Genomic DNA, 26247 nt, shown 5'->3' with positions numbered 1-26247 from the left:
TGCGTGTTTATAAATAGCACAGAAAAGAGCAACGGGGCCCGTGTTATCCTGCGGGGAGAATGGAGGGATGGGTGGAAGGATGGAGGGATGGATGGAGGGATGGGTGGAGGGATGGGTGGATGGACATTGCTCCCGGAGTGCTCATTATCTGCTGTGCTTTAAGGCAAGGAGCCAGCCTTGGTGTCCTTTGGTTTACCTATCTCGGAAATATAATGCAACTTATTTCTAGAAGGTTCTGTACAATTAATAGCTCATTGTAAAGTTCCACAAGATATTAGATTAAAAAAATATATAAACAAAAAAACCAAACCAAACCACTGTGTCAAGTAAAATACTTGTAGGTATGCAAAACATTGAAATATATGCAAATTTAATATAAGCATCAAATCAAGGCTAAAGCTGCTCAAGGTGAATGTTTTCCATTTGATGCTTTGCTGCCTTAAGAGAGGAATCTGCTGCAAAGAGGAAGCTCTGCCCAGAACTGTTCTCTGCAGAAGTCAGCAATGCAGAAGAGTCCAGAATAAATGGCAATGGCAGGATGCAACCTCTGGGACAACTGGACCACGTATTCCGTGGCTCTGTTTCTAGCACAGAGCTGAGAGAAGCAGCTATTCCGTTTTGAGCAGTAGCTACTTGGTCTGACTGAATTTTGCAGGGAGGATTAGTTCAGCCCTCTTTTTAAGGCAGAAAGCTTTCATCACAGAAAATGCAATCAAATGCAAAATGTTTCTAGGCTAGGAACATAGAGGAAAATATAAAACCTGAAGGAATCTATCAGCTCATTGAAACCAGTTGCTACAATTGTGGCCACGCTTACCCCATGTAATTGCTTTCATAACCTCTCCAGGCTCCATTGTAAACCAAGGCTAAAACAGGTTCTTACCCCCTTTAACTGAAATTCTATATCTCATAATTGAGTAAGATCTATACCATTTTGTACATAGTATAAACTTATAATAATTGTAGACATAGCAGTTATTCTCTTAAACAGTTGTGTAGAAATAAGGGTGCATGTCATAACACAAAGCACTTTATACCCCAGACATATGTTTTAAAACATTGCTGATAAAAATAGCAGTTAGTTTAAATACAATTACAGGTGAAATTCTTTCTGTTAAGAATCCCTCCATGTCCAGAGTTCTCAGGGCAATACTGCATGTGTCAGTTTTCTTATTCCAGATTTTGTGTTTAATGATTGTTATTTGGAAGGGAGGAGTGAATATCAGCATGTACAGAGCATGAGAGTTCAAACTTATTAGATATATGCCAGAAGAAAAGATATTTGTCACTGAGAGAGCTGTTGGAGCCTGAATTATGATTCAGCCTGAATGAGTACAGAGATATTTCTCTCCACTGTCCAAAATCCCTTGTGAATGTAGGAACCTTGGCAGGTACAGAGAAACAGATCATGATTCTGAGATTAGTGGAGAACTGGTGATTCCCCCTGTGGCAGAGACACAGTAGCACCTCTGTTTTTTTATTATTTTCCATCCCTTGTCATGATCCAGCCCTGTTCTGCTGCATATTTTTGTTTTAATTGGACATTTTGTCTTGATAACAAAATGCCCATATTGAGCATAATCACAAACTTTTTTTCACTGGTTTGAGATTAGTCATTAAAAGTGCCATTTAACAATTATTACTAAGTTTTTAAGTTCTGGAAGACAGAGTGCCAAAGCACTGTATATAGAAATATTATATCTTCCTAAAACAAGAATTTAATTATCTTTATCACATGAATCACCTTGACCAACTATTCTAACAACAAAATACAATGATATATAAAATAAAAGACTAATTTTCAAAAAATGTAGTTTTATTTTCACCACGGAAAATTAGTTCTGTGCTCATTTTTTCCCATTGCTGAGCCAGATTAATGACTTTAATTACTATTATATCATTACTATTATGTCATTACTACCATGACTATTACGGTTCTTTCACACACAACAACATATGCATGTGTATAAACAAATGAATTATAGTTCTTGGCATGGAAACATTAAAATCTAGGTATCAGATCTGCAAACCCTCATGCATATAAGGCATCATTTGAGACAAACATAATGCACTCATTTCACAAACAAAGCATCAAGCATCAAAAGTATTCTACTGCTGTGCCTTCAAAAACCTTGATGGTGATCTAGACTACTAAATGTGATTGCTGCTCACTTTGTGGACCAACACTGTCTCATTTCTTCCTTATATTCCCCATTTCTTTTCCTTTGATTTTTTAAAAAAATAGGCTGTTATTAACAGAATGTCGTAAGATTTAGGACTAAAATTTTGCTTTCAGTTACATCTCACCAGGATGCAGTATATTAAAGTATTAAATAGAACTTGTATAGCACACATGCAGAAAATCATGCTTTCCTTCTGTATTCAATTTCATCCAGTAACCTAATACAGAAACGATTTTAGGTGTTAGCCTAAAGATCTTCTGAGACTGTGGTGGGTTGACCCTCACTGGATACCAGATACCCACCAAAGCAGCTCATCATTCCCCTCCTCAGCTGGACAGGGAAAATATACTAAAAAGGTGGTGGGTCAAGATAAAGACAGGGAGAGATCACCATGAGTAAATCATCATGAGCAGGACAGACTCGACTTGGGAATTAATTTAATTTATTACCAAGCAAAATTAGAGTAAGATAATGAGAAAATAAAGCCTAAATCTTAAAACCTTTCCCCCCATCCTTCCCTTTTTCCAGGGTTCAACTTCATTTGTGATTTCTCTACCTCTGGCACAGGGGGATGGGAGAGGGGGTTTCAATCAGATCATCCCACATTTTCTCTGCTGTTTCTCCCTCCTCTGAGGGAGGATCCTTCCCACTCTTCCCCTGCTCCAGGCCTAGGGTCACTCCCACAGGAATCAGATCCCATGAGCTTCTCCCACGTTGGTCCTTCCCATGGGCTACAGTTCTTCCCCCACTTCATGGATCCCTTCCACAGAGTGGAATCCTTCAGGCACAGACTGCTCCAGGGCAGCTCCTGCCAGAACACCTCCTTCAGCATGGGCTGCTCTTCCCAGGAGCCCACAGGTCCTGCCAGGATCCTGCTCCAGTGCAGGCTTCCCATGGGATCACAGCCTCCTTCAGGCACTCACCTGCTCTGGTGTGGGCTCCTCCATGGCCAGATCTCTGCTCCACTGGGTTGCAGAGGGACAATCTGCCTCACCATAGTCTTCATCACAGGCTGCAGGATAATCTCTGTTCAGTGCTTAGAGCACCTCTTCACCTTTCTTCTTCACTGACCTTGTTGTCTGCACAGTGGCTTCTCTCATGTATTCTCACTCCTCCCTCTGGCTGGAATTGCTGTTGGTGTTGCCCAGGTGTTTTTTTTCCCCTTCTTAAAGAAATTATCACAGAGATGCTACCACTGCTGCTGGTGGGCATTGGCCTGGGCCAGCAGAAGGTCCATCTTGGAGCCATCTGGCATTGGCTCTGTCGAGCACAGGGGAAGATTCTAGCAGCTTCTCACAGAAGCCACCCTGGTAGCCCCTTGCTACCCAAACCTTGCCATGCAAATTCAATATAGAGACATTTGCAGAATAAGAAATATATAATTATGTCTTCTGTTTTATTGATGTTTGTGCTGTATTCTTGTTTCTCCTGTTAGCTGTTCTGATTTGGAAAGCTTGACCTATATGTTCTCTTCCACATTACTGCAGTATATCTTCTCAATGAGCCTATCAACATACATTATGCTAGAACTGAAGGAGGCATGAAAAATTAATTATTTACTGTATTTATAGGACTCTCCATGGTGAAGATGGTCAGCCATGGAAAACATATTGCAGTAATAGTCCAACAGCTTGAAAAATTTAATCCTGAAAATCAGAGCATGGAAGATTTCTTGAATGAATCAGCTAAGATGTTGCAGGTATATAAAGTTTCATCTGACCTTACATAGTTTACTGTGTTTTACTATGTGATTTAAAATATAAAGGTATCTGCTTTCTAACATGCTATTGTAACTTTCAGGGATTTATCTCAGCAACATTTTTCATTCATGATTAAAGTCCAAATTTCTCATGGTTATCACCAGGAAACAGGGAAGTAAACATCAGAGGCTTTGAGTAGCTGCTTGGGAAGCAGCAAAAGATGGAGAAAGCAACAACCTCCTAGAATGGATCTCACAATGATAGGGAATACTTCTAACTAAGCTGTTTTCTAGTTTCCTACCTCCTTCTTCCAAATTTTATATATGCAAATGAAGTTTAGAAGCTGACTCTCAGGATCAGATATTCTTCCTTTGAGCACATAAGTGACCATCAGAATAGTGGGAGAGAAGGCAAGTGGCAGTCAAATAATTATCTGATTTTGATCTAATGCTGCAAGTAACCAAACCAAGATTTGCCAATATGTGGTTATTCTGACTGAAGCAGTTACTACCCTGTCCTGATTGTAGTCTGTCACCTCTTCCCATCTCTTTGTCCTCAGTGCCACCCTGACTTGGGCTGATGCAGCTACTGGATTGAATCAGCTTTAGAAAATTACAAAGGGCAGATAGTAATATTGTTTAGCTGGGCATTGTCTGTGTGTGCTGTGTTATTATTGCCAGAGCCTGATTCCACACTGCTGTGGAGCTCCAGTGCTCATTTCCACTTCTGACAGTAAAGTCTAAAACACTGCTATTCCAGTTAGCTAGTTTTTTACATTGGTTTTACAGAAACACAAATGACTATGAGAATATAAGATTATGAAGGTGTGACAAGAAAATCAGAAGCCGAGGAAGTGGCTCCATAGACATTTCTTGGATGCTTGCTTTCTTAAACAGTTTCAACTCAGGGTCCTAATTTCTGTCACTGCCCTCCTGCCTTGTAGCACTGGTGTAACTCTTTGTGTGTTCATATGCTGGGTTCCATCAGGGAACTGATCCAGTTACAAAATAATCATTTTTCACTGGGCAGGTAAATTCAGCTGCCATTGCTGCCAAAATAAATATTTGTGAAAAATTAATATGCAGATCATTGTTCTTCTCAGCCCAGGAAAGCTGATCCAAAGACAAAGGAAGCAGTATGTCCATTAGAGAAACATGAATCTTAGGTTTCATAATAAATGCTTTCAAAGGGGGAAGAACAGGGAGAATAGCTGATGCCAAAGGTAAGCCAGAAGACTTTCTCTGGGATAGTTTCAGCTCACTAAGTAATATTTTTGCTGCAAATTTATCCAAGAAAGTAAAAAATAAGATCCATATTTATATAAAATTCAGCTTTATTTCAGCACTAAATAATAGGTGATTATAATTCATCATGGAAAAGTCACTTCACTTTTCTTTTGTGTTTCATAATAAGCATTGGATCCTAAAAATACTGTAGCATTTTTCTACACAGGCTTAGCCACTTAGCCATTAGCCAGTAATAAGTGACCCATGCAGAAATTTCCAGTTTGTATCCTGGTTAATGCCAGGTTAATGCTGTGACTTTCAGTTCCAGACTAGATTGAAGCCTGTGTGTCTCATGTGAGCAGAATGACAAATAGAAACCCAGTGTTGTGCACTGGATGCTTGTGCACTGAGCAGACAAAAATCAGGAGGGTCAGATTCTGACAGCACAAATCTAAATGACTGCAAGATAGAGCTCTCTTATTTACTTAGGTATGTTTTGTTTCAGACTTGACTATTCTACTTTTTTCTATTGGATTTTTCTAATTGGTTAATCAGTTTTCCATCTACTAAAAGTACTATCAGATTCCAATCATTATCAACACTGTATGTTCCATTCATAGTATTGGACATTCTATAGTTTTTATGTCCTTCTAATATGATACCTGAGGTGTTTTGTTTGCTGCTTTGATAACATGTTGATGACCTACATAAAATATCCTCATTAGCCTATTATCCAGATGTTTGTGGTTCTTCCTAGTGAAACCAGTAATTTTGGGCTAGATTGTTACTCTCAAAACACAAAACCAGCACATACAGGTCATTCCAGAGTACGTTCATGGGAGTTCAGCACCCCACTAGTGTCTCTGCCAGACTGTGGGAGCCACTCCAGATTCCAGTGTTGAGAAGTGCCAGATCCTGGAGATCCCTGACAGCCAAACATTCTCACCTGAACTTCAAGGGACAGATAGCAAAAGACAATTTGCAGAGCAAAATCTCTGTCAGAATGAAGTAGGTTTTGAAAACATGACAGACATGAAATAAAATTACTTATTTGGAAATCCAGTGGATGAAATGAGGAAATGCATTGGCTCAGTTTTTGATTCACTCAGTTATTAGCAGGGCTTAACCAACAACTACCTCACCTTTGATCTTTCTTATCCAAGTACTGATCCTGCCCAGTCTTGTTTAGTTATGAGTTCTGATGAGATCATTTCCTTAGGTGACACAGCTGTAGGCTGCTTAACTATTCTTAATTTTTGTAACTAGAAAAAGTTGAAAGCAGACTAAATCATTATTTCATGATAAGACTTTTTGACCTGTGGTTCACAGAATTGCCAACCAGTATGAATGTTCTGCAGCAGAGCTGTCTCCAGGCTGCACCTTCTGTCATTTTCTTGCTTTGTTAGAAGCAATGTAAGTGGGTTTGTACTTTCTTGCTCAGGAAATAAGCAAGAGTAAGCTGAAGTAAGTAAGTTATTTCTGTGTTTGTCCTAATATCTAATTTCTGACTGACTTGTTAACTCAGGACACTAAAAGAAGTAAATATAAATATGCAATTGTATTTTTATACTGTAGTCTGAACTGTATAGGAAATGTGATTTGGGCACTGATTTAATCTTTTTACCTATTTGTCTACTTTTGGTCATCTTTCCACAATACATTTGAAAAGCACTAGTTCATTGTAGCACTTTATACAGCAAAGTACTCAGAAGGTGAATGTATGTAAAGATTCTGGTCAAATAAAGACCTTGGAAATAACTCATATTCTAGCAGGGATGGTCATGAGAGGTTTTGTTTGGCTTCTTACCAACAACCTTGTCTTCTTTTACCATGGGTTTGCTGTTTATCATCAGAGCTACTGTTGTCTGCAGATTGATCTGTTCATGAATATCAGCATTTGTTCCAACAGACCGATTGTTTTAGATACAAATTTTCACAGTCCTACTTTTACTGGGACTATTTCATCCTCTCTCACTTTGCCCATCAGGTATTAGGTTTGCTTTTGCCTTTTGTGGTTGAATTCTCAGCTATATCAAATATGGGATACATCTTTGAACATGTGGGGGTAGAAGAGATTTCTGAAATTTGTCAGTTTTGTAAAATAAATTCCATAAATATTCATCCAGAAAAGCTGTATTAGGAGTAGTCTGTGTGCCTCACAGGACTTCACAGTGGTTAGGAAGATGAAGTCCATTCTTCCCTGGAAATTAAAATATTTTTTTCGTATTTTCAGATGTGTTCAGTCTCTTTCCTCTGCTCTTCTGTCTGTGTCCATTCCCCATGTAAGCCTTTCTTTATCTCCTGTTTTCCATTACCTTCCTTTCCACTCCTTTCTCTACACCCCTTCTTTGCCACCTCACTCCAGCTGGCTCCATTTTCCCAAATGCATTCCCCTTTATTTATTGTGTGCCTCAACCACAGCCTTTTGGTTCTTATCCAGAGTCCTAATTAAGAATGTAGGTGAAATCCTGAGCAGATTCTCACTCAGTCTCTAGCACTGCCCAGCAGACTTTGTGAAGCTTCCCTGTATCCAGGTAATTATTACCTTGGTGTCACTGTCTCTTCTTACCCAACATTATCTGGGTGACAAAATGAATTCGGTCATACCCCATTCCACTTGATCTTCTCTAGGTTATTTATTATGAATGAAACCCTCCATAAAGTTCAGGAGCAATTGAGACTGCTTAAAGGGACTGGGAGATAGGATCCCCATGGCATGCAGGGGGATCTGACCCTCCTTTTGCTGCTCTCTTATGGGGTTCACGAACCTTGTGCATGGCAGGGGCACAACTGGGTAAGAAACACAGTCTGCATTAGCAAGAATCCTGGACTCACATGCCTAGTTTGAAATAGTAATATTTCCCATTGTTTGGGTACAGGGGCAATTAATTCTTTTCTATAATCCTTGTCCTCCCTGATTTAGTCTCCCCAAGCAGCACACACTTCACCTGCAATGAACAAGTTTCCTCCTGGAAAAGCAAACTGACTAAAAATTTCCCATGCAGTTGACTGAGTTAATCATTACTTGTAGCTCAGAGATTTCAAGATTTCTTTGCATTAACTGATGACATTCAAACATCAAGGCCTTTTAACTAAATGAGTATGCAAGAAGATAAATTGGAAGCTTATCATTGGGGAAGGTTACTTTTTACTTAACAAGGGTCATTAACTTGTTAGAACTGCCCATATTTGATGGTATTAGAAGAGCATCAGCCCTACCACAGGCACTGCTTTCCATTAGTCATGTTATCCAGTTGCTTCCAAATTATTTCACATCTTTTTGTACACAACTAACATTTTCTTTCCAGGATACATTAATCATAATTAATTTTCTATCTCTGTAGACTGCTAATGTGACAGAAGAAAAATTTGTGTTGGATACACTAGCTGGGTGTATAGAATATAAATCTTTATTGGATGTAGTAGTCAATGCCTTTTTTGTTCGGGATGGGAAGTACTGCCTGATTTCTGAGCGTAATCTCTATATTGGTAAGTTTTCTTTAAAACACAAAATATGTTTATCACAAAACTTTGAAAAATATTATTTTACTAATATAATTCATTATGCTGTTATGTTATGTTATGTCTTATGTTGTTACAAGCATTTTCTTGTGCCCAGTGCAGTATGAAATACAGGATCTTTTCCAACAGCTTTATGATGGTAAAGCCTAAATCCTGAAATTGCAATTTAGTCTGGACTGTCACAGATGCCAACTGGAATTCTACCTCAAGAAAATTCTGCAGAATATGCCTGCAGATTGGGTAACATGCAGATGGAAAATAGCATTGGTGACTTGAAGAAGTACCTTGGAAGTTTAACCATCAATTTAAAAAATGCTTTTCAGTGACTTCCCTTTATTCCCTTCTAAGCAATCTGACACCTCTGCATTCAGATATTGAATTCCGTGACAAAGCTCTGTCTGTTGAGGGACACAGCACGTCTCACAGACTGACAATACAATTGTCCCTATCCATACATGAGTTTCTTTGTTACTGACCATCACAATGGCATAAATAGACTTCTGTCTTTCTCCCTGAGTGAGGCCAATTATTTCAATTTTATTAATTACTTTGTTAGAATCAGGTACAACACAACTATATCTGATAGTGTGACCCTGTTAATCAGAGTAATTACAACTCCTAGAGTTATTTCAGGCATTCAGAAATACAATAAAAATTATTTTAAAAATATTTTTATGCTATGCATTTAATACACATATATTGAGGTTGATTTATTAGGTCCCTAAATGAGCTGGAATCACAGATTGCCCTGGCATTGGTTATTAAGTCAGCTGTGTTCTGAGGCTTTATGGGTACTTTGAAAAGTCCAGTCAATTTAATTCAAATTGTTAAAAAAATAAAATAAAACCCAAAACCAACCAACCAAGCAACCAGACCTCACAACCTTATCTAATATATCTACATTTTCTGGTTTTAAAGCTACTAAATTTTTATGGCAATTCTGGTTCCTCTGTCACAATCTGGAAAGATGTAGGAAACTAAAATAACAAACAAAAGGGAACCTAAACTGTCAAGGATGAATTAATAGTCTATGGATTTTGTTCTAGATGATAATGCTGTGTTGTCTCCATTTCTCCAAAGCCATGTTTTTCAGTGTCTGGAGCACATAAATTATACCTTTAAGCTGAGTGTTGCTATAATTGGATTGTCAGGACTGGTCCACTCAAAAGCCTCCATTAATCATAGGCAGAGGGTAGGGCCCAGAAAATTTTCCTTTATCAACAAGTTGAGAGCCTAAGGTCATTGGCTTACATTTTTTTAAGCTGCTTGTGATTCTCTTTGCCAAGCTGCAATGACACTTAAAGGATCAAAGCTGCTTATAAGGGCTGTTGCTATGTGTGAGCAGATCTGAATTTAATAAAGCTTGGACAAGATAAATGTATATTCTACTCAGACTGCTTAAGTTGTTGCTTTGCTAAAGCACAAGATTGAAGCCTAACAGCAAAATTATTAATTTTAATTAATTGGTCAAAATTTACTGATTTTATCATTGCTATTTGGTGGCAGCTGAAATACTGCAGTCCAAGTGAAACCTGATTGATCAAAGTGAATATGCTGAAATGAAAGCTGATACAGGAGCTCAAAAACTTGGAGTCAGAACTTGTGTTTAGCAGCATCCAGTGAAGTGATCAAGAAAGTGCTTGAGGTTAAAATTCACAATCTGTTTTAACTTGGCTGTGTGGGTGTACTTGCCCAAGAGAAGAAACCTCAGGAAGTTAAAGGAGGGGATTGGGAACAAGCAATTAGGAGCTGACAGGGCTGCTCATTTTAGTCATGATTTTAGCATAATGAAATGACTGAAATCATAGCAAGATCTTAGCTTCAACATTACAAGCTTCCAGATGCTGCTATGATAAATCTCCCAGTTTTATGAACAGCTACTTGCAGGCATCAAAATGACTCCTGTGAAGGACTTCAGATAGCTACAATTGTTTTACATTTTTTGTGTAAATGGCCAGATCCTCAGCTGTTAGAATTGTAAAGAATTGTAGATTTGCACTAGCTTGGATCTGACTCCCAAAAGAGATAACTTATTTATATGAAAGATATCATAGAGTCATAGGGCTAATAATGAACACCAGGTTAACATTATAACTCCATAAAACAATTTGTCATCATAAAGCATTATCATACTCAGATAAATAATATTGAAGACTATTTAAGATTGAACTAATAGTCTAAATCCAAGAGTATGCTGAGTACAGGATACAGGTTTCCTAGAATTTCCTGCTGAATTTTAAATGTATGTATTTTTTGATAGTTATTTGTTATCTGGCTACTTTTCAACTCGAAGAGCTCGGCTTTCAGCACTTCAGCAGAATTGTGAAATCTCTGGACACTGCAAAAATGCAAAAGGTAATGAAAGTACAAAGTATTTTTTAAAAAATAATGATCTCTCAATTGTGTTTGATTAATCAAATTACTTTTCTCAATATTAGGGCTGGTTTAAATGAGACATTAGTATTCTTTCCTGTTGAAATAAGAAATTAATTTAGTATCTTGTCACAAATCAGAAATCAGTATCTTGTCACAAGATTCTTCAATTTCTACATTTTCACAGTGATTATCTCATATTCAGTTAAAGAACAAGTTAAAATGTTTTTTCTACAATCTGAGAAAGTAAAAGAATCTCATGATTTACAGTTCATGTGCACAGTTGGCCCTCTAACTTGCATACTCATTCTTGTCTCTGCTCACGTTCTTTAATTGACTTTAGGCAGAACAAGTTCTTTCCATATGCAATGAGTCTATTGAAGCTTGCAGTTCCTACTGATTAGTGTCCTTTTTTTTCACTGAACAACCCACTACCACTGTGATTATCAAGCCTATTGTACTTCCATGATTTCTTCTCCTTCCCAAAAATCAGTTGCAGATTTGGAGCTACCAGTTACAACATATGTGCAATTAACTGAACCATTGCTGACAAACAGCACAACAACAAAATTCTGCCCAAAATTTTCCTCTCTGGAGTTATAAATGTGGTGTTTGCTCCACTACTTGTTTGCAAATTTTCATAAAATTTGTAGAAATATTAATATCTTCTAGTTTTCTTTCAAAATTGTAGAAAGGGATGATTATCTTAAGCTGTGCTGAAAAGAGAAGGAGAGAGATAAACAGAGTAACAATGTTTTCTCATAAGCCCTGTTTTCTTAGCTAAATAGGATAAAAATTAAATTACTGGTGACACAGCATACGTAACCTTCCACATCCAGATGTTTCAAACACAGCATTTGAACAACAAATGTAGAATCCAAGAGAGAGGCAAATTTTAGTAATTAATACTCAAAAGGCTAAGCTGTATCCTTATACCAATTACATGGAATGTTCATGTGGATGCCAGTGTCTCTTTAATGAGTGCATTTGCATTTTAATATGTAGAGAGAGAGCAGGTTAGGTTGTCTGCACAGCATTTTTAGAAACACTTTATTCACTATGTTTTGATGGGCTTCCTATGGAATGCTTTTTATTAATTACATTCAGATACAAAAATTATATATTTCATTAACTGTTAGGAAGAACACAGAAGTGGCTGAAAGAATTATCATAATCTGGTAGACAGACAAATCACTCTGTCTACAATGCCCTCCCAGCCCCTTTTTTGCTAAACATTTTAGACACAAGCCACTGGATTAGATGCATCTTGAGGTCATTCAGCTAGCAACACAATGTCCCCACGTCATGCCAGTTACCTCTTGTTGATTTCAGTCACTTAGCTTTAAATGGCTAAAATGTCAATGCCCTGATGTTCTACTTCAGACAATTTCTCCTTCATTGTCTTGAATAACTCTTCTGATAGGCTTATGAAATGGTGTGCACCTGTTATTTTTTTTTCCTGTAGATGTAACTTTGTTTGCTTAACTATCTTATCAGATCCTCATCACCATGGTACCTAGTTTTAATTCTCTTGCAGTAGAAGAGGTTCTTTTTCTTCAAAGTGATGCTAAATTATATTAATGCACCTGCAGCAGAGGATTTAGAAGCAGCATTTGGTCCTCCCAGCAACAGAGACAAAAACAGCAGAAGGCAAATCTGCAGCCTTAGCAACACAAATTTGGGGTTCTCCTTCAGGATGCTGACCCATAGATTTTGCCTGAGACACTATTGTGTCTGAGTTCAGTTGAGACGCATGAAACTTATTCACATGTATTTAATTAAAAACCTTTTTTTTGGTTTGTTTTTATTCAGCCTGCAAATTACAGGCTGAAAGGAATTTTCTTAATCATGCAGCAAACCCTTACACAAATGGCTAGAGTTCATGAAATTAAATGGACTGTTCAGTTGAGTAAAATCAAGTAGTTTAGGACCTTTCTCTCAAAAGACTGCATGACAGAATCCATTCAAGTTAAAGTCACACTGTGTCCCTATGATTGATGCATGCTCAAATATTTTCATTTAGGGAGAATATCCAAGCAGAACAATAATGCTACCTCATTAACTCTTGTTCATTTGCTTGGACACAAAACCCTAAAATCTCATTCTGTAATGTTAACAGTCTAGACAAAAATTCTTTAGGGCTGTATAATTACAGAACCACAGGAGAAAACCCAAATTTGTAACTTTAGTGTGATTGTTCTTCTCAGAAAGAAGAACAGAAAAGAAAACCACTAGATAAGATGCAATTGCTATTGTGATGAGGTGGGAATATCAGATGAAGATTTGTCAGGGAGAGTTCAAGCAACAGCTCAGAGGTTTAGTTTCTTGTGGAAATGTAGACAACTAATTGAAGCTTCTGAGGATGGACTAGGCTGTAGGAAAGGAATACTGAGGAGAAGTTCAGTTTAATGAAAGCTAGTGAAAGAAAACTAGAGGATAGACAAACCACCACCTGCCTTATTTCTACATCAACTTCTTTTAGAAGTTTTCTGCATACTTAGAAGTTTGAAACTAGCTTCACCCTTCAGCATCTGCTTTATTTTCAATATAAAAGCTTATGTACACCCCTGTGTACAGACTTGTTTAAAAACACATCTGCCCTTCTACAGGGCAAAAAGAGTACTTTGTCAGGGAACATGTTCTGTGCATTTGTAATATATACACCTGGATGTAAGTTTTTTTTCCTGGATGTAAAATTTTGTTATGGTAGTAATGTATCTATAGTGCTATCAGTTCTGTTGGAGAGTGTGATGTCTGTCTTGACTTCTAGCATTTTATTCATACATTGTGTTAGTACAAATTGCTATTTTAGTTGAAAAATATAATCCAATTTGCATGCACTACAGAAAAAGACTCTCTGTAAGGAGAAAGAATGAGTTTCTAGATCAGTGTGGTGAGATGCATCCTTCAGCATATGCTTGGCAAACTACACTGAATCTGAAAGCACAAAAAAAATCAACTTCTTCACAATCCAAAAGTTAGCTTTTAGTATGCTTTTAGGCATGAAATATCTTCTTTTGGATTGTGTGCTGATATGCCAGCATGTACAGTTTTGTGGCAAAGCAGTAGTTTCTAGACAAGAATGTGAATCCAAGAGGATAATATTCATCTAGTCCTTCAATCGTTCATCAGTCTCTTTGCTGTACCAGAAGCAATAAAAATAATACTATATTTACAAGCTAATTCCTTGAAAGTGGTCACATCAAGACTATAGATTTAAAGTAGCAGTCTTTCTACACCTGCTGAACATGGGCAGCAAACACCTTGAGTTGTTTATAGCCAAATTATTCACAAAGATCTGAGCCACTTTGGGCTTGGCAGCACATGTGAATTTAAAATCTCCTTGATAGTCCTCCAGAACTAAAAACTCAATACAAAAGCCTATATGGCCCTGTGGAAATCAACCCAAGACAGGGCTGATGCCAAGTCTGAACTAATAAGCTCTGCAGTTTCTATTTGAAAGCTTCTCAAGTGACTGCACACTGCTTTCCAGTATGTCACATAATACGTGTATTATTCAGTGAGGGGTGTTTTTTTTCTATTATTTGGATTATTTTAGCATCATACTTCCTTGTGCTTTCATTTTGCAGAATTTTAATGAAAAATGTCAGGGTCAAGTTTGGAATTTAGATTTCTATAAATGATACACACTGAATCTGAGTGCTATTTTTCAAGAGCCTCTTTGAAAAGGCCATTTGAGCAGTTCAGGTTTAAAGAAAGGCTCTTGAACTGCTGGTGAACTCCAGAGGGAAAAAAGTTGAAATGTTAGGCATTGTTTCTCCATCACATAGAGCCCTACAACGTTTAAGTGTGCCAAATTTGGTCTTCTAGTTTAATGGGAATATGTCAATTAATTATATGTCAATAAAAGAAGAAACCAAATTGTACAGCAGTTACTATAGTTGCCAGCAGTGCACCCTGCCCAGTTCCCAAGAATTTAGGTAATTTGGGTGCATTGCCAGGCCTAAGATGTTTCTGGGCACCAGGGATCACCTAGGTATTAATAATCAGGAGCTGACTGTGAGTAGTTAGGCTCTGAAACTCTGTTGTATAATTATACTAAATTCAGTGTATTGCGGTAGTAATTACTTTAATTTTGAATAAAACCTTTTGTTTCACAAAGTTCAAAGCAAGTTAAAGGTGGATGAACACATGCCCATATTGCAGGCCCTAAATTTATTCATGCCACTAAAAATATTTTAGATTCTGTTAGTGTTCCACAAAATGGGGCTGCAAGACATGGAGTTGTCCTAACAGAGTTTGGAAGAACCTACAGATACCAAGCAACTATGATCACGACTACAGTAAAAAAACCAAGCAAATTCTTCTGCAGTGTTTGTAGTAAAAATAACTTTAATTTTTGAGCTGTCTATATGCTATTACTTCAGTGTTCATATTTAATAGGAATCACGTTATTAGTTTCTTAGATTCTTCTTCAATGCCTTGTATTTGAACACTTGGATAAAAGATGAATGGAGTCATTTCTACGATTCACAGTATGTAAAAGAAAATTGGATTGATCCTCTGCTAAGGTAAGCAGTACTTAAGTATTCTGTCACCTCCTCAAAGTTTAAAAGCTGAGGAAAGCTTCCCTTGAAAGTTCAATTTGCTGTTAAAGTGTTTCTGCTATTGAAGTCACTCTGAACACTTCTTGTCTTTGTGAGAGTATAGTAATCCCTTTTACTTACCCAGAGGCAAGGTTCTCTTGTAGAAAAGTCATTTCACAGCTGTTGTATGTTTGTTTCTCAGTGCCCCTGAACAGATCAGACATGATACTCTGAAAAAAAAAAACCCAGAATGTTCAAATAATCTTACAGATCCGTGTTGCAAATCAATTCAACATCTTAATGACATTAAACATATGAAAAAAAAGATGTCTAGCTTCCCTGAGTATGGCTTTATGCACAGGCTTGTTTATGCTGATGGTCATAAAATCCCTTCTCAGCAAATTAGATACACGTGTAAAAAAGCCTTTTGAAATTATTTATCTACACAATTGCAGCACCATTTAACAGTTCAAATGATTTCCTAAATGTGTCCACACATTGGTTAGGTAGTGATACAATTGCTTGGCTATTCTCACCAAAACAGAACATTTTCATGTGGTGAAAAAGTAGGTCACCTTTTCACTCTTGTTTTTACCCAGGACAGGTAACATTGGTACATCCATGTGGGTACAGTCACACAGTTCTAACTGCCAAATCAAAGTCAGTAGAATGAATTCTATCATTCTGTGTAGATTATGCCAGATTAGCAAATGTATATTATAGATATGGCTTGCAATACTCCCAAGTTCCACTCAGTTCTATAGGAACTGCAGGACTGTATGAGGATAGAATTTGACTCAATATATTCCACTGTAGTAATTCTAATTATAAAATATACTTACAATAGTATAAAGAGGGAGATTGGGATGTACAGATTGAGATATACATCCATATCCACACACTTTTTATATGTACCTATGCATGCTTGCAGATGCTTAATCTCTTGCTTGTTTCATTAACACTAAATTTATCAGAGCTGTCCCTCCCAGTCAGTCACATGCAGTGTAACCAACACGTGTTTTTCCTAAAAGTAGTAAATGTAAACTGTACAAGAATGTTAGAGACCATATTTGATTACTGGGTTTGAAACTTCCTTCAAGGGGATGAGTGTGCATTGATTAGTTTAATTACTTCAGGAGCTTAAATTCTTTTAAATATGTCTTTGTATTCAGTGAGGTTAACTTGCAGAAGTGACTCTCAAGCCACATCTCTAATGACAGTACTGGCTAAGGAAACAGTCACATAAACAAGATACTGGAAATTTGCATAATCAGCTACTTTTTAAGTTCTGGGAAAGCTCTATTGCATGTGTAATATTTACACAGGGAAAACATGTAGAAGAGGAATAACTGACATGAAGCTGTCACCATAATTAGTCCTGTGATAACTTCTGTCCTAACTTGAATTCTGCACCTTCTTCTCATTCCTTGGAAGAAGTCTGAAACTTTATACAAGCCAAAATCCAAATTCAGAGAAATCAAAATCATCTTCATTGCCCCTTAGGGTTGATGGAGGTTTCATTTGCTGATTCACCAAACTCATTACTGCTTTGTTTTTGTTTTTTTTAATCCGAACTGTCTGTTCTGTAAGATTTATTTATTGTGTTCTGTCAGTTGGTAAAGTGGCAGTACTCAGACCACTGTTTGTTCATAGTCTCTTCATCCAAGCAGGGTAAGTGTGTACTTAGATTATGGCAGCTCCTTTTCTGATCCATAGTCTGATCCTGCTGTGAAACAAACTGGTAAAATAGTTGCTTATTCAGTAAAATTCACTAGCAGTCTGAATGGACTAGCAGCTATCAAGAGGTGAAGTAATACAGTCCAGCTCAATCATGGGTACAAATCATAGGTTAATTTTATTTATATTGAATGGCTGAAAGCATTGCAGAATGAGTATTAATGCCAACCTCATGTACTGCATGTATGTTTGTATGAAGGAAAAGCAATAAAAGAAAATTGAAAAATGTGTTTTTATTTGAAGATGGCAGCCAAAAGTACAGCAGCTGATCGACCAGCTCACAGCTAAATTAAATAATCATATTGCCACTCGCAAGACTTCAAAGGTTACTCAGCCCCAGGAATTTAATTTGACTGTTCCGAAGCCACGTGCCATTCCTGTACCACTGCCAATACCAGTACTGGAAAAAACACAACCTGTGAGTTATTTTATGCTTTGAGAGATATGAATTTTTATCTATGCTTGTACACAAAATCCTGGGAGGGGAGTTAGTAGTCTCTTTCAAAATAATTGTAGAAATTTGACAGAAAATTATGTTTGTAATATTCTGTATTATTGAAGGTTACATTTCTAAAAAAAACACAAACTGATTGATTTCATTTCAGTAAATGCTCTGTAAGCCAAGGAAAGGAAAGGGAAAATGTTGGTTACTGTAATTGTTTTGTGACTTTTGGATGTAGAAATATACAAAGTGATAGCAGCGTTGGTACAAGTATCTCTGGCAGACCTTGGATTTGTAAGATGTTTATTTTAGATAATGCACTGAAGCAGGTAGGAAAAGAACATTCAAATGGAAAATTTTTATAAACTTAGGCAAATTTTTTGTGTATGAACTCATTAAAATAAATGGCAAAGCAATTTCACTGGCTATGAGATGGACTCCAGTCTTGCATCTCCTTCTGGAGGGTGGAATTGTATTCCTTTCTATTTGTACTAATCTCTAAAATTAGGGTTTTTCTGTTTAAATTTATTGCTCACTTATAAATGAGATTTATCTTTGAAATGCTACATTTTTATTTTATTCATTGTGTCAGATTCTAATTCAGATGCACTGGTACAATTTGGAGACACATGACTGGTTTTAAGTTAGCTCAGTGGGATCAGGCAAACAGGATTTGGGATCAAGCTGCTATGACTAACTTAATAAGGACTCCAAAATAATCTGTATTTAAATGCAGAGGGAAGTGAGCTTGGAAGTCATAGTTCTGGGCATTATCTGCCACCTTGTATTAGCACTTCATGTTTTAAATAATACATGTGTTGAATGCTCCTAGAAACCATTTTCATCTTAGGATGGCAGAGCAATTTAATGGTAGTGTGTTATACAGTTAATGGGATTTTACATTGAAACAGCTTAATATCAGGCTCTGAAAAACTGCATTTAATAACTACTTAATCAGTATAGGAATGAGTCATATTGCTGTCATTTTAGTACCTTAATGCTGTGCAGTCCCACTTAGGATAAATTTGCTTTAGTGCAGATGCATTTACTGAAGTTCATTTGTGTTGTTAGGATTATACTAATTTTGGTTTACATTCTGGCAAAGTCTGCAAATTTAAAAGCTTGTCTGAATCTAAAACCATTAGTGTAGTAGTCACATATGTTGTGCTCATTTCTGTACCTACCTCAGCAAATTAAGCTTTACTTTAATTTGCCATATTCTTGCCCGAATCACCATTTTAGATTCTGAAATTAACAGAGGCTGAAAAGACAGCCCAGATGGCAAGAAAAAGTGAAATGAGAGCAGGCCATAGTTTTGGCTGCTGTGTGGTGGAGGGTTGTATGTAATTGAGAGGAATACACAGAAATAAAGCTCTTTCGGATGACATCCCATAACCTGCTGCAAAAATGTTCTCATCCATTTTCTCACAAATTGTTTAGTTTTATGAGATATCCATTTTTTCTCACTATCCTCATGCATCTGCCAAAGAACTTGTCATGTGGCATATTAGCAGGGACTACTGTAGTCACAATACCTACAGGTGTAGTTACTGCTTGACTTTGAAAGAGCTGCATGAACTCACATTGAAGTGTCTGGAGTCTGAGCAGTGACTACTGATAAGTTATTGCATACCTATGGTGAAATTAGTTCATTCTGCTTAATAGAATTATTATTTTAGGTATTTCTTTTGGCTAGGTTAGGTTATATTCCAGAGATAAAATGCAAAGTGAGATAAGCAACACGTACATGAAACTCAGGAGCTGTCCTGTACACTGACCCCAGGGGAGGACTGGAGATGTGCCTTGTTGCAGAAGGCAGGGTACTTGTCTTACTCAGGGATCTATAATGACCTTGAGAAGTTTTATTAGAGTAACACAGGTCTACAAGGTTCATCATCATAAGCATTCATCAGAAATGGAGGACAGTAAGTAAGAAGGAAAACCCATTTAATTTTGAAATTTAATAAGGAGACATTTCACTCTGAAGGTCTGGCCTAAGGACAATAATTTTTTCTCTCCACTGTCCTTACAAGCACATGGATGGACACACAAACACGCACATATGCATACACACATTAATACAATTCTACAAAGAAAAAAAAGTGGTTTAGCTTGAAGTCTGCAAAGAAAACAAATGGAGGCAGGTGCTTAAACTTGATAACATGCAGAATGATTTGGACACATTTAACTTAGTGGATATCTGGGCCTTGAGTTAAAAAAATAAAAAGGCTGCACTGAGGTGTTATTGTAACACCATTCAGCCAATTAAGTCTTATATATATAAAGCTCTGCTTGAGTGGACCTGCTTGATTGTTTAAAATATAATTAAATAGGTGAATTAATTTGGCCAAGACAGAGGATTTTGATTGAAAATATATAGATGAAATAATACATTCTTTTTTATTATCTTGTTATTTATAAAAATAGAGGCTCTTAATACAATAGCACTGAATTAGCTTGCCCTTGTCCATCTTATGACAATAGCTTTAAAAAAAATAGAAGAGTGATGACAACCAAAGTTCAAAGTGATTATTCGTGTTGTACCTACTCCCTAAATAAACCTCTGGTAAAAGGATATCCAGAAAGCAGGAGAGGAAAAGCAAGGTTGGTGTCTTTTACTCCCAGCCCCCTTTTTATTCACATGAGGATTAAGTAGGTACAGTTTCTCCTTTTTGATCTCTCTATTGCTGGAATTTACAATTTACTTATCATTATTCATCCTCTCCCAGCAACTGGGTAATTGCTGTATTGTCTCTCTGTCTGATTGATTTGCATCACCATGGTGTCTGAGAGCTAAAATTACAAGGCTAAGATCATTTCTGAAACAGAACTGATTGAAGTCTCCTCCTTAAATTACTTGAAATAAGCAGAGCAGTTTCCGAGGAGAGATTTTCAGCTTATGCTGGCAGACAAGAACAGTTTTGCAGGTAAAGCACATGACTAGGAAGAAGATAAACTGATACTCACTGTCTGTGCAACCCTTTGCAAATCCTCTGAGCTTTAATTTCTCCATCCATAAAAGTATAATAAAAATTTTTAGATACTGCTGGGAAATACTTCCAGTTCTACTTCACTTAAAAAGCTCACAGAAATACCTGAGCAGACTCACCAGTGCATTCAATTGCTAGCTGCTTTTGTTGGTGCATTTGTTTTGCCTCTAGATAATGATGTCAACTAGTAAAGACAGGGGGAATAAATCAGATTCATGTGGTTATCAACACACAGATCTTTATATAGTCCAATAAAACTAGATGGGATCCCCTGTTCCCTAACTGACCTAAAGTACAATAGAGATTATAGGTTTTTCTTATTAATTCTTGAATTAATTCTGTAACCACAGAACATCTTTAACAAGAAAAATATTCATGATGTCCAGTAAATCTCAGACTATCTCATTCACATAGGAGGGAAACATCCAGTCTTTTTTCAGAGTTTTCTTTTGGGCAAAATGTGTTGCTCAAGAAAACACTGAAACCCGCACAAAATTTCAGCTTAACTCAAAACCATACAGTCCTGAGTCCCCTGCTGATCTGTATGACAGCCAGATGGTAAGTCTTGCCTTGTCATTTTACCTGCAGCACTTTCTGATGACATCTTTGGCTAATGCCAGGAAGGATCTCAGTCTTCTACCTCCAAATATTTATTCTACACCTCCAGGGGCACTCAGTTACATGAGGGCAGCCAGGGCAGACCAGAGCAAAGGCCAATTTTGCCCAGAGTATTTTCTCCAGCAGTGGCCAAACACAATGTGCAAGAAGACTACAGCCAAACCAAACTTTTACCCTTCTGGCAACTCTTTTTTTTTTTTTTTTTTTTCCCCTTGATTTATAGGATTTATTATTAATTTAGAGCCTCCCTTGTACTGGTTTCACATTTTTTTCTTCTTTCTGGTCTTTTGACCAGGATTTGTATTACACTGGACAGGACTGAAAAGCCTGGGTAGTCCCAGCTAATTGGAATCTGTCTGTGCCTTCTACACTAGCAGTAACAGAAAAGAATCAATATTTAAAAAATAACTGCAGCTGTTCTACAGTAAAAGTGTATGTGGTTTGTTTTTTTTTCATTCTGTCACTTGGAATGTTTTATACTGCATATTGTGGAAATCATTGCCTTTTAATATAGGTTCCTCCAAGCACCTACAAACCTCCAAAGGAAAAAAAACAGCTAGAGGAAATCAAAACAAAAAATCGCAAAAAAGCAGAAGTAAGTGTATTATGTTCCCATTCTAGTCTTTCCTTTCATCTAAATGGTTTCTTCTCTAATGTTCTGTTTCTACAAGTCTTAGAACTTTATCTGAACCACGCTTGCTTTTGCTCCTAATAGCTCCTGGCTTTTTCTCTAGAGTCACGAAGTTTGTATCCTCTATTATGTCCTATCACCCTTTTTTCATCCTCCTTATTTTTTCACTAATTTTCTGAAACTTTTATTCACTGTACAAGTGCTGTGTGAAAAATTATGTAGCTAGCCATGTAAGGCAGCAGAAACATGATTACTTTCTTCACTTCACAAGCTTGAAATAATTTAATGGCTCTTACACTCCCACAAGATGATTATTTAAGGTATTAATTTAATAATTAAAGCCTCAAAATACAATATTTGTTCAACATTTTTGTCTGTTTTCTATAGTAACTGCTAAATAACCACGTTATCACTCACTATTTTAAAATATCATTGGATTCTGACTTCTTTTTTGTTCAGACTCCATACTCTTCAGCATGCTGAGAGGGTTGAAGTGGTCAGGATTTGCGAAGAAGCAGAGTACATGCCTTGTGTGCTAAGAGAGCAGGAGGAGGGAGTTCCTGGAAAAACAAAGAAACAAATCTAGTTATTTGATCCAGACTTTGATACGAAAACTGTTCAATTAGTTAGCTACTATCATAGTTAAAGCAGATTGCTGTTGTCTCCTCCCCTGGAAGGGAATTAATTAAATGTCAGTTTCCACTTTCTTTCTTCCTCTCCACACTGCAATCACCATGCCCAATTGAATAACAGTATAAGCTAGATAAAAGGCATGTTATTTGACTCCTTTTTATCTGCACTCTCCCACTTCTGTTCTGAAAATGCCTTACTCTAGCTTTCACTAGCTAGAACAAGTCCATTTATCACTGTTCTGTGCTTTCCTCGTGTCCTTGTGAAAGGGGCATTAGCTTCTGTTCCTAAACTAGAGTAAGTGCTTTAATGTGTGAGAGATTCTAGGGAGATAAACTTTTCATTCTGTAGCTAGCCCATCATGTTCCCTATGATTCGTATTTCATTATAATGAAATGCACAACATTATTTTCTATCCTTCTATTATTTCCATATTGTGAAGAAAGCACACACCTATTTGTTTATGTACAAACATCCTAGAAAAACTGAGGAGGAGAAGCAAGATATCATAGTGCCTCTATTGTCAAAAATCTATGATAGCTATAATTTCACTTAACTACCAGCCACATTATTCCTTGGAGAGAATACATGAATACAAAGAACAAAGGAAAACCAGCACAGAAGTTAAAGCTGCAGTAACAGCAGGTTTTGTCGCCTCTGGAATGTCATAAAAGGCATCCAAAGAATCCACAAAGGTCAGTTCCCTAGACTATTTGCTAAACAAGCTGAAATGTTGGGTCCTAAATGAAATATTCATTTAAAATGCCATTTGTTCACTAGCACTTTTTTTCAGAAGCTGTAGATCTTATTAACTACCAGGTCTGAACATCTGTAAGGAGTGAGAACACTGGAAGCCAAACTCTAGACAGTTATGGAAGTGCTGATGTTACAATCAGAAAGCTATTAGAAAATCTTGTCTGTGTTTCACAGCTTTGATTAGAGATTACTGCTTATAACTAAAATATATCTCCAAAAACTAATAGTGTGGCTGCCTGTATTTCCCCCTTTAAAATGTCAGGTGGAATTACTGCTAGGTGTGTGCCTATTGGAGATGTCCTTGGTGCTCATATCCCCCGCTCACAATCTTCTAATTTAACTCAAAACCAAAGGCATTGTTTGTTAGCTATGTGGAAATAGTTACTACCTATGGTACTGATGTGCCATAGATAATGATGAGGCTTTTAAGCTGAATTCTGAGCAACATACTTCATATGGGAGACCTAGCAAAGGCCTGATGACCTTTTGATGCCTTATGTGAAGGATACAACCAGAGAGAAAGAATAAACTAAACCAAAAAAAAATGTTGAAGATCAAGAGTAGCCTACTTCAAGTCTTTAATCAGGAATGAAAATTCATAGAAATACTAAGTCAAGCTTTCATTTATTGGAAGCAAATTAATATATTAGTCTGAGGTGCTGGGCTTTTCTAGATAGAAAAATCCTACTAGAGAATTTAAATGGGCCATAATCATTAAGTTAACTGTGTTAATTCTAGGATCTGCTCTTGAAAGCAAATGCCAACAAGTTCAGGTGTGCAACTGTGAAGCCTGAAAAGGAAGAGGTATGCTATGAAGTACTTTATTACCTAAAAATCCTCTAGTACAAAGATGAAAAATGACTGTAGTATTTCAAGATATCTCAAAGTATTTGAAATTTCTTGTTTAATTTAGGGTTAGGAATTCAATACCTTCATTGAGAGCACACTATAATTTCACATTCATAGACTAACACTTGCCCTTTTGGATACATAATGAACAATCCCCTTATACTCTTTTACTTATACATTTGGTGATGCTTTATTTTTCTCCTTATTTTGAGACAAGCAGCCTTCCTGTGATACTACTCCAGCAAGTCTTAAAACTGTCAATATTTCTCTAAACCCACATATTATTTTTCCATTAACACCACAGAGCAGCTAAGATGAGGGAATAATTTTCCTATTCATACAGAATTCTTGCTTTGGTTGATTCCCATTTCACAACTATGTCACCAAACTGTGTATTTCATATACTTACTTCACCATCACATCTGCATATTCTATTCCCTGCATTCATCCCCATGATATCAGGCACTTTCATATGAGTATTTATAGTTAATCCCATAAAATTAAATTAATAAAAATCAGTAGAATTGTACCACTATTTAATAATTTCATGCAGTGTGCTTTGACAGCATATTTTGTCTTCCCAATATCTATTTCAGTTAAGAGCTGAATCTATTCATAGATTTATATAGGCAATATTTCATAGTTAAAAAAAACATCACTGTTATTTTTTTAGCATTATTTTAGTCAATAACTTTTAGTCAATATTTGGATGTACTTTGGATGATCATTTGATACAAAATATTCCCACTAAGTTGTGTGTATATAGCAAGTTTCTGTGAATGTAACAGTTCTAAAATATGACTGTATTTGTTACTTTAGATGAATTTTCAAGCATGATTTTAGTAAATATTTAATTCTTTTTCTGAGTACTTGAAAATCTGTTTCTGAAATTAAAGAATATATTTTTGTTTGAACTGCAGAACACACAGGAGAGTATGAAGAGTAAACAGTCATTCCAGGCTCAAAAGCCTCAAAGCAAGGTCAGTAACCATTAAAGTCCTATTGTCAGATGTACTTGAGAACTTGAAAGTGAGAAACACACATGCAAGTTCTGTTGTGATGCAAACTATTAATAGAATCCATGTTTTTGCACAACATTCTGTGGCCAGAAGAATGGGATGGATTTGGTCAATGGCTCATAAATTTTGGTCTATGCACCACCACCAATTCACAAAGAAATGGTCAGGAAGCAACAAGAATGTTCCTTGTTCAGGAGGGAGGAGAAATAAGGAGACAAAGGTAATGAAAGCACAGGCAGTGCCTTCACCATCCCCAGCACAGGATCTCAGCATGTCAGGGTTGGGGGTAGTGACAGGTTTTGCTGACAGCCAAGTCATCCTTGGGCAAAGCAAGATAACAAGTCAGGTCTGGGGACCTGAGACAAGACTACAAAAGTAACCCGGGTCCATGATGTCAGGAGACAGAACTGGAGAGAGAATCAGGAGCAGAAAGGACTGAAGCTGAGACAGGAGCTGAAGTGAGGCTCCTGGGTCAGTGAATGGAGGGTGTGAGTGAAGGTCCTGGGTGAGGTGGGTCAGGACAAATAAGACCTCTTGATTCCATGAAAGTCCTGACAGGTAGGTCATGTGCTCTAAACAAAGCAACCATACTACTGTAACAGTGTTTTCAATTACAAAGGGAGAAGTTTTTATGTAAAATTGTAAGGGTTGAGAGTAGTCCACAGGAAAAAAAAAACAAACTGTGAACGTTTTGCTTAGGAACTCAGCATGGGGAGAGAAGAACCTTGCATCTGTAACTTTGACAAAAGGGATCCTGAAAAATGCTGAGCAATCTTTCCAGCTAATGACTGTGTGATACACAATATACAATCAGTCTAGATGTTTGTCTTGTGTCCTTTAGGCACATACTGAAGTCATAAAATCCACTACACTGATTGCTTCTCTGCTAGGATCAGAGAACTGTGGACATGGAAAATGGGCTGTTCAGCCTTAACAATATTAAAATAGTATGGAAACTCACATTCTATTTCTGCAATCACTGCTACTAATAATTTTGAGTCTTACATCTATCACCTTTCATTTG

The 26247-nt window shown here is 36.9% G+C and overlaps 1 protein-coding gene across 1 annotated transcript in view; it reads left to right on the top strand.

The window, feature by feature from the left end:
- Positions 1-26247, top strand: part of CFAP99 (cilia and flagella associated protein 99) — a 46397-nt gene that overhangs the window by 266 nt on the left and 19884 nt on the right. The window contains exons 2-9 of the mRNA XM_030450853.1: positions 3755-3882; positions 8454-8598; positions 10892-10986; positions 15424-15536; positions 17532-17706; positions 21853-21933; positions 24094-24159; positions 25101-25184. Of these exons, the coding sequence (XP_030306713.1) occupies positions 3763-3882; positions 8454-8598; positions 10892-10986; positions 15424-15536; positions 17532-17706; positions 21853-21933; positions 24094-24159; positions 25101-25184 (879 nt within the window). The 5' untranslated portion in view covers positions 3755-3762. The remainder of the gene's footprint in view (positions 1-3754; positions 3883-8453; positions 8599-10891; positions 10987-15423; positions 15537-17531; positions 17707-21852; positions 21934-24093; positions 24160-25100; positions 25185-26247) is intronic.

Source organism: Calypte anna, chromosome 4B, assembly GCF_003957555.1.
Source record: "Calypte anna isolate BGI_N300 chromosome 4B, bCalAnn1_v1.p, whole genome shotgun sequence".
Taxonomy (NCBI): domain Eukaryota; kingdom Metazoa; phylum Chordata; class Aves; order Apodiformes; family Trochilidae; genus Calypte; species Calypte anna.
This window is presented reverse-complemented; position numbering and strand designations above follow the sequence as displayed.